Source organism: Bison bison, unplaced genomic scaffold, assembly GCF_000754665.1.
Source record: "Bison bison bison isolate TAMUID 2011002044 unplaced genomic scaffold, Bison_UMD1.0 scf7180017864263, whole genome shotgun sequence".
Lineage (NCBI taxonomy): Eukaryota > Metazoa > Chordata > Mammalia > Artiodactyla > Bovidae > Bison > Bison bison.
The window spans coordinates 7,834,145-7,844,152 of NW_011494835.1; the positions used below are offsets into that span (position 1 = coordinate 7,834,145).

Here is a 10,008-nt window from a genome sequence, read left to right on the forward strand (position 1 = left end):
CCTCTGTCGTCCCCATCTCCTCCTGCCCCCAATCCCTCCCAGCATCAGAGTCTTTTCCAGTGAGTCAACTCTTCACATGAGGTGGCCAAAGTACTGGAGTTTCAGCTTTAGCATCATTCCTTCCAAAGAAATCCAGGGTTGATCTCCTTCAGAATGGACTGGTTGGATCTCCTTGCAGTCCAAGGGACTCTCAAGAGTTTGGTGGCTGACTGCAAGTTTTTTTTTAAAAGACGGAATGGAATTTTATTATTTTCAGTTGAGGTATAACAATTTCAAATGTACAACACAGTGATTCAGTATTTGTATGTATTGTGGAATGATCATAATCAACATCTATCACAATACATATTTATAATTTCTTTTATAATGAGAACTTTTAAGATTTAGTCTCTTCACAACTTTCAAATTTGCAATGCAGTATTACGAACTATATTTACTATGTTACTATGTTGTTCGTTGCATCCCCGTGATTTATTTTATAACTGGAAGTTTGTACCACTTGAAGGTCATGCATTTCCCCACCCCTTTGCCTCTGGGAACCACAAATCTGTTCACTGTATCAGTGAGCTTGGGCTGGGTTTTTCTCCTTTTTTTAAAGTTTTTTTTAGATCCCATGTATAAGCAAAATCATATAGTATTTGTTTTTCCTGTCTAGTGTGTGATTTATTTAACTTGTTACAAAGTCCTATGGTCCATCCTTCTCTTTTATGACTGAATAATCCATTGAATATACACGTTCATACATACATACATATTTTCTTTTTTCACTCCTTGATGAACATTTAAGTTGCTTCTGTATCTTAAGCTCTTGTAAAGCTGTATTAATCATGGGGATTCATGTATCTTTTTCAAGTTAGTATTTTCATTTTTTCAGATAATATCCAGAAGTGGAATTGCTGGATCAAATGGTAGTTCTGTTTTTAATTTTTTCAGGAAAGACTGAATTAGTTTTAGAAATCCAGGGTACAGTACTTGATACTGTGTGTTTAATAGTTTTTCTGCCTTTGCTTTTTCAAAATATTTTTTTCCTTGATCAGGAGTTGGCAAATACAAATTACCAAGTAGGTGTTGAAATGCATCTCATTTTTTATGTCTGAGATTATCAAGCATTGATCATAAAGTTATAAAATGTATGTCTACTTGGAAAACTGTCTTCAGACAACATTTTTATTAGTAAGTGAAACTCACTGCTGCTTTGAACATGGATGTAAAACTTCTGTTGACACTGACTTTCTGTTTTTAGATGGGCACTCTGGTTTTTTAAAAATGATAAAAGCAAAACTTGGCAAGCAAACCTTCGATTGATCTCTAAGTTTGATACTGTTGAAGACTTTTGGGCGTAAGTAACCATTTTAGGATGTTTGTTTTATTGTGTACTTTTTTATTTTAAGTTGTATTTGCAAAAAGAAGGGTAAGGTGTACAGTTAATATTTACTTTTTTGCTTGTTCATCTTCTCACAACTGTTAGAATTGGTGATTATTTCTCACCAGTTTTAGAAAGCTTCCATCTTGTCATCATTTAGCTCTGCCTATTCTCTATTCCTTGTCCTAAGATGTCATTCATTGAGAATCCTTTATTGTCACTGGAACTTCTGACAACTTTTAGGACCTTGTCCCCTTTCTTGGTTACCTACGCATATTTGCTCTATTTTTATTCCAGAGCTTTCTTAGGAAAAGAATGCTTTTCTTAGCATTTCTGCAGATTCTTTTTAGTATAAACTGTGGATTTCCTGTGATAAAGATTCTGAGATTTCAAAGGCCAAACTGCTTATAAATCAGGGTTTGTCAAAGAATGACAGTATCTGTGATGATAGATAATTTTATTACACTTAGTGGTCAACTTAAGAATACTTGAAATATTTTTGAGATTTTGTTTCAGATTTAGCAATATAATTTAATTTAGAGCTATAAAGTTCTTTGCAAGAAGTTTTGGAATATTGATTCTTTAAAAACAGTTTATTTAGTTATGTCTTATTTGCTTGAAAAATATATAGGGAGAAACTGTTGGAGAACATGAAAGATACAGCTTATTAAAAACGTGTTTAAGAGCTATAAATTATCGAGCAGTTATCTAAGTATTCTAATTTGTTCAGTTGGTGTATTTTGGATCATAGCAGTGATGTGATTCCTATGTTTTAATGTTAATACTTGGGTGTATCACACAGATAGATTGTGGTTAGAAAATTATAAATTAATAGATTATGATTTAAAATTTTATACATATGATGTATACTTCAAATGCATAATAAACTAGGCATTTAGTATGCATTTGAATCACTGAAAACAAACAAAGCATAGGATAATGAAAGAAAACTATGTTGAGATCACTTGGGTCACTTTTAATTGAACTTACGGGCTTTTTTTTAAAAAACAAAATTTAATTTAGTGAAAAAAAATTTTTTAAATGAACTACATTTGAAACTCCCAGTAATTCATAGGCCTAGTTAAATTATGGTTCTGTTTTGCCCTTCATCAAAACATTGAGTGTTTTTCTTCTCTAATTGTATTTATTCAAGAGTTTTCTGAAACATAATAGTCTCCAGTATCCTGTGGAGGAGGGGAGAGCAAGAGTCCTGAGCCATTCTCCCACTGAATAAGATTTGCATTTATCTAAGTTTGTTTGGCTGTCACCAGTTTTACATAATTATATATCTAAGTGACCTCTAATTAGAACATGACGCCACATTTTTTAGGTATGTTGTAAGAAGTGTTATTGCTTAGTGGATTATTATGCCATAATTGAGAGATAAACCCTTAAGCTTTCTATCTTTGTCACTTAGTTTCTCACTTTTGGGGGGCAAATTTAACGAAACAGCTATTGAGATTTTCTTTTTTTAATCTAGTCTTGTCTGTAGCATTAGGATTCTATTTAAGTGTGCCATTACAGATTCTAATTGTAAACTTAGTAAGAGACCTTAGAGCATGATTAAGGAGAAAGAAGGCGGCAGAAAGAAGCGTTGGTCTTTTCTACTTTGAATGCCATTGAAGAATGTCCCTTCCATACTAGACATTAATTGTATAGAAATGGTGGTTCTAATTCTGTAGTTACTGTTAGTTTGCATGTCTCTCTTCTTGCCTAGTGGAATCTTGTCAGTGATAATCTAGTTTGGAAAGAGTTACTATTAGATAGAAAAACCCAACAAGCTGTATGCTGTCTTAATGTTCTCTCATTCAAACTGGATTTGTTGTTAAACTGTGGGATGTCATCCAAAGAATCTTTGACTCTTTCTTAAAACTCTACATGAAATACTCACAGACTGGGTTAAAATAGCAGTAAGAAAATCTTACTAAGGGAAATAATACCATCCATGTGGTATTATTGCTAGTCGTATAAGATCATCACTTCTGTATAAAATACTGGAGACAGGCAAGGCATTCTTACTCTGTTGCCAGTTTTATAACAATTTTGCTATGGTAGACTTCAAGATCAAATGATCCAATCTAGCATTCTACCTTCAGGCTAGTGGAATACCTAATTCATCCCAAATGTTAATCTGTTACATTGCTATTTGGGAAATAGTTTAGAAATACACATTCTGTGGTTCCAGCCTATATTTAAGGAATTAAAATTCTAAGAAGTAGGATGTGGAACTGTTCTGTCTTTAAAAGCTCCCCCAAAGATTATTATGCTTGCTCACTTAAACTAGTAATGGTGTGTGTTGTTTGGGAACTATTGATCTTTTCCACTCTTGGGTACTTTCACAAATAATAATAATGTTGACCTAGTTTAGTCATGCAATCCTGATGATCAGGGAGTTTTGTCTTTCTTTCTCTAGATTTGTCTTTTTGTATGTTTAAAATGGCTTATTAGCCTCATGGATTTTTTACTTACAGCCATCTGGTACATCTCTTCTCAGTTTCTTATAATAATGTGTATATATTAAGTTAACTAATACACCAAAATTGTCAGGATAAAATCACTGAAGATATTTTCTAAAAATCATCAGATGTTGATTCTTAAAGCTGACTTATTAAGATCTGTTTGGTCTGTTTCAGAAATTGACTCCATAGGGGGGAAAAAAGTAAATGAGTTTTTTATCTTGTTTATTTTTATCATATTCTCTGAATGTACACATAAACACCTAAACTCCGCACTACATTTTCTATGTTTATAATTGTTCTTTTCTTTTACCTAGTCTGTACAACCATATCCAGTTGTCTAGTAATTTAATGCCTGGCTGTGACTACTCACTTTTTAAGGTATGCTTAATTGGTGACTTCATATATTTTTTATAAGACTGGACCATTCAGGTATTCATTAAAATCTTACCACGAACTTAGAAATAGTTAATGTTGTGATGCTTGGAGAATAATTACATTAGCTTTACCATATTTTAGCATAAGTATATTTTGGCTTCTTTTAGTATAAATAATTGAAATTAAGTGAGAATTTGGCTGTATGGGCACATACTGTGATTGATTTTGAGGAGAGCTTTGATTATCCACTCCTATTTCTTTATATACTTGAGCAGACCGAAGTGCAGAGTTTGTCAGGAGTATGTGTGTCCTTGAGATACTTATGAGTTTTGTCAGCTGTTAGTGGGTGGGACAGTCATTAGCTCTCTCATATGTATTTTTTAGATATAGAAATGTGTATAGCTTCTCAAAGGTGTATGTTACTCAGAACCTCCAAAGTATGTTACTTTAGAACCTCCAAATTAAGTCAAACCCAAGATTTGATAGCTAGTAAGTACCCTAGTCAAGGCTCTGTTTTTGCAATCCCATGCCTCTAGCTTTGTTTTGTGTGCTTTCCCACTACCTCAATAACAGTTTTACGAGTATAAAGTAAACAACACGGTTGTTGCTTACTGTTTTTAGTCATTATCTTAAGTTAAACTAACAATATTGTCTCATATTGTTGTATCCCTAACCTTGTAGGATGGTATTGAGCCTATGTGGGAAGATGAGAAAAACAAACGAGGAGGACGATGGCTAATTACACTGAACAAACAGCAGAGACGAAGTGACCTCGATCGTTTTTGGCTAGAGACAGTAAGGTTTTACAATTATAAAGCTGTTTTTGATACTAAAACTTTGTTGTCGTTGTTATTCAGTTGCTAAGTTGTTTCTGACTGCGACCCCATGAACTGCAGCACTCCAGGCTTCCCTGTCCTTCACTATCTCCCATAGTTTGTTCAAACTCACATCCATTGAGTCAGTGACACCATCCAACCATTTCATCCTCTGTTGCCCTCTTCTCCTCTTGCCCTTAATTTTTCCCATCATCAGGGTCTTCTGTAATGAGTCAGCTTTTTGCATCATGTATCCAAAGTATTGGAGCCTCAGCAGCAGTCCTTTCAATGAATATTCAGGGTTGATTTCCTTTAGGATTGATTGGTGTGATCTCCTTGCTGTCCACGGTACTCTCAAGAATCTTCTACAGTACCACAAGAGTCTTCACCAGCACTGCAGTTGGGAAGCATCTTCTTCGGTGCTCACCCTTCTTTATAGCCCACCTCTAACATCCATACATGACCGCTGGAAAAACTATAGCTTTGACTATACGGACCTTTGCCAGCAAAGTGATATCTGCTTTTTAATATGCTGTCTAGGTTTGTCATAGCTGTTCTTCCAAGGAGCAAGTGTCTTTTAATTTTGTGGCTGCAGTCACCGTCCACAGTGCTTATGGAGCCCTAGAAAATGAAATCTGACTCTTGTTTCCCACATTTTCCCCATCTGTTTGCCATGAAATGATAGGACCAGATGTCATTATATTCATTTTTTTGAATGTTGAGCTTTAAGCCAGCTTTTTCACTGTCCTCTTTCACCTTCATCAAGAGGCTCTTCCTCTTCACTTTCTGCCAGTAAAGTGGTAGAAAACTTTGTTCCTTTTTCATTGGTTACTCAAAGAGAAGATAAGGATGCCCACTCTAGAAATCTAGGCCAGGACTTAATTTTGTTCTATCATGTGAACGAATCTTGTATACTTTTACTAGTAGAGTAAAATGCCCTGCTACATATTACAAATCCAGAAAGTGATTGGCAGTTGACTGACTTTCCACAATAAGGTCATCCTAGTCATTTCATTAAGTTCAAAATTGTGGTAACTTTCACATTTTGTATGATACAAAGTTTTACAGTCCTTAGAGTATTGCTCTGTGCACTCAACTTTTTAGATCCATGAAGGAAATAGTGAAATTGTAGCTTGATATCATTCAGCTTATATGTTGTGATATAATTTCGAACTTTAGGCTTCATACGACATTTATTAAATTGAGATAATACACATTTTCTCTAGTGAAAGGTTTTAAACCCCAGGCTTTTAAGATCAGGGATTATAGTCTTTTTTGTATCCTGAACACTGATCTGGTCTGTAGGTAGCATATTAAGCGTGCCACATGGCATGCACAGTCTTAGTTCCCTGACCAGGGATCGAACCTGAGCCCTCTGCCATGGAAGCATGGAGTCTTAACCACTGGACCACCAGGGAAGTTCCTGGTTAGCACTTACTAAATTGAGCAATAAAAAATATTTCAATAAATGGCTTTTATTGAGGAAAAACTTAATTTTCTTTTGGGAGAGATTATCAGTAAATACCATTTTAGAACTCTTTATTAAGTCATTTCAGTTTTGCAAGATGACAAAAGTTGTGGAGATGGATGGTGGTACAGTATGAATATACTTAATGTTACTAAACCATCCACTTAAAAATGGTTAAAATGGTAAATTTTATTTTATGTATTTACCATATTTTTTTTAAAAAATTAGGGAAAGTTCATGAAAAGCAACAGGAACAAGAGGCATTTCATCCATGAGCAGCTTTTTCATTTATTCCAGTAAAACTTGTTTACTGGCAAGTGTAGCAGCAGCAGAGCAAATGAATATTAGTAAAATAATTCACCTTTTTTGTGCCCTGACATCAGTTTCCCAGTTTACTAAAAAAGTTAGCAAAACTGTTTGTTGGTATTAAAGAATCTAACAGTTTTTTAAAGGCCAGGACAAAAAACTACATATATAAAACTCTTGATTTTAAAAACTTTTTTAGCTTTGTATATAAATATATGAGACATTTTGCAACTTAAAGAAGCTGTTTATAACCTGTTGAATGTAATTTGAAATTCAGTTTTTTCTTTTAAGCTGCTGTGCCTTATTGGAGAATCTTTTGATGACTACAGTGATGATGTATGTGGAGCTGTTGTTAATGTTAGAGCTAAAGGTGATAAAATAGCAATATGGACTACTGAATGTGAAAACAGAGAAGCTGTTACACATATAGGGTAAGTTTTGCTGTTTGTGTACTTTTAAAATAGATAACTAAAAGCAGAACTGCTTTTTTAAAAATATGTTTATGTAGATCATTATTTTTCTTGTTTTCATGAACACTTTTATAACCTTGAACTGCTATATTGGTATTCTATGTCTGGTTCATCCTTTTCCATTTCTGTAAAATTTCTTTTTCCTATCAATGGAGTATAGAATCACTGGAACACTGTTTTAGCATGTCACATTTTATTTATCAAATGAGAATGTGTCTTTTCCTTAATGTACTTTAAAAACCACAGTGCTTATGTATAATACTCAATACGTTTGGTGAATATTGGCAAATGGTATATGTGTATTTTGCCACATATGTGTACACTTACATGAAATTTACATTGAGATATAAGTGACAGTAGCTTGGTTTTCTCCATGCTTAAAACCTACATGTATATATTTTAAAACTTTTTGGCAAATATTACTATTTGCAAAAATTGCCTGTCCTTTTTTTCCCCCTCAAATGTCAGTCAGTGTTAATTTTTACTAAATTTAAATTAGTAAAATTGAACTTTAAATTTTATATTGAAATTAAGTACAGGTCATAGGTCTCAATATGTTTGATTTGCCCCTTTGTATGTTGATTTTTCCAGCAGTATGAATTCTATGAACATGATTCCTTTCTGGATTAAAAGGTGTGGGGATTTTCCAGGTTTCATTTTCCAGAGGGTTTCTATAAGAGAAAATTGATAATTGATTGTCATCATATTCCTGATGTTTTTGTCAGCATTGAATCTTCTTGATTGTGAGGATCTCATATTTCTTTGAAAATGCATTAAAGAAATTAGATATGAATTTCTTTCCTTGGGAAGATTTTTAATTGTGTCAGTGTTAACAATTTTTGAAATCTCTATTTAAACATTTGACTTCAGTTTTTCAAGGAAGGATATTTTTCCACCCGTTTAAGCTGCATGGCTCAGTGCTCTTGCTTTCTGGGATTTTTAGTGATTAAGTATAATTGAAGGTACATTGTATCCTAATGTCAACTTGATATTAATTATAATTTTAGTTATCATAAAATTATTTTTAAATACCTTATTCTAGGGAAGGTACTGAAATCTTCTGGAGGGTACAGTATGAATAAGTTTTCCTGGTATACTGGAGGATTCCACTCCATGAAAATATATATATCTTTATTTTTGTTTCATTTGGTGCTTATTTTTAAATTTTGCTCTTCTCAGAGACCAGATTTCTAGCCTGACCTATGATGTTCTCAGATTATATGGTGATCTGTGCCCAGTTTTACCTTGTCAGCCTTAACTCTCATATTCACTTTTCTTGCTAGCTGTAGCCACTGAGCTTTATTTTTATTCCTCAGCCTTCAGATGTGCTTCATTCTCTTAGCATTATACTTTTGACCTCATAAATTTAAAAGGAGAGATTTCTTTGATTTCCAGGAGATTAGATCCGTCTTGTTAATGATATTGCAGCCCCTGTACTTACCCTCCTTGATACTCATCATATTTGTCCTTAAAATAGAATCACATTTGATTTGAAAATATTACAAATTGCCTTCAAAGTGTTTAATTTTTGAGTGTGCTTTCTTGTCAGTAATAGATAAGGTAAATATGTAATTGCAGTAACATAAAATACTAAAGTTTGTATGTAAAATATAATTGAAGCATTTTAGATCAAAAAATTAAAATATGTGCGTGTAATTGATTTTATACAAATTAATTTTGTATGTGATACAGCTCCACCATATGTATTTGTGATTATTTGTTTGTAAATAATCAAATAGTCTAAACTATAAATACCATAACCCCAGGGACTGTCCTTGCTTTGTTTATTATTAATTTATTGATAATTACCACAGTACCTGGTACATAGTAGATTCTCAAATATTGGTTAAGTGATTAACCAAGATTGTAGTGAAAAGGAAGAGTATATTTTGCTAAAAAGAAAATGTGCAGTTTCTTATTTCACTCTCTAGTTTTTTTTTTTTTAAATAAAGAATAGTAATGCTGGATTTGGGGTGTATGTTTGAATAAAAATTAATGGCTACTTTTCTTTTTCTTCCTATAGGAGGGTATACAAGGAAAGGTTAGGACTTCCTCCAAAGATAGTGATTGGTTATCAGTCCCATGCAGACACAGCTACTAAGAGCGGCTCCACCACTAAAAATAGGTTTGTTGTTTAAGAAGACACCTTCTGAGTATTCTCATAGGAGACTGCGTCAAGCAATCGAGATTTGGGAGCTGAACCAAAGCCTCTTCAAAAGCAGAGTGGACTGCATTTAAATTTGATTTCCATCTAAATGTTGCTAAGATATAAGAGAAGTCTCATTCGCCTTTGTCTTGTACTTCTGTGTTCGTATTTTCTTTTTTTTTTTTCTTTTTGTTTTTTTTTTTTTTTTTTTTTTTTTTTTTTTGGCTAGAGTGTCCATTATCTCAATCAAAGAATTACAGTACACATCATCCCAAGAATCCATGTGTTCCTGGCCCACTCTGTAATAGCTTAATAGAAATAACCATTACAAACACATTTGACCCATCTGCAATATTAAAAAAAAGAACTTGCATTTCTATACCTTACAAGAGAATGATTTTGTTTACGTTCCATTGTATGCAGGAGCATATTTTGCTGGTTTGAAAGAGTATGATGCATACAGTTTTCTGGCAATTTTCTTTGTTTCTTTTTACAGCATTATCTGTGCTGTACTCTTGCTGATGGCTGCTAGATTTTAATTTATTTGTTTCCCTACTTGATAACATTAGTGATTCTGATTTCAGTTTTTCATTTGTTTTGCTTAGT

The 10,008-nt window shown here is 33.3% G+C and overlaps 1 protein-coding gene across 1 annotated transcript in view; it reads left to right on the top strand.

Moving 5' to 3' along the window:
• EIF4E (eukaryotic translation initiation factor 4E) overlaps positions 1-9,528 on the top strand; it is a 38,002-nt gene extending 28,474 nt beyond the window's left edge. Inside the window, exons 3-7 of the mRNA XM_010848318.1 lie at positions 1,244-1,339; positions 4,137-4,200; positions 4,879-4,992; positions 7,078-7,217; positions 9,280-9,528. Of these exons, the coding sequence (XP_010846620.1) occupies positions 1,244-1,339; positions 4,137-4,200; positions 4,879-4,992; positions 7,078-7,217; positions 9,280-9,394 (529 nt within the window). The 3' untranslated portion in view covers positions 9,395-9,528. The remainder of the gene's footprint in view (positions 1-1,243; positions 1,340-4,136; positions 4,201-4,878; positions 4,993-7,077; positions 7,218-9,279) is intronic.
• Positions 9,529-10,008: the final 480 nt, after the last annotated feature.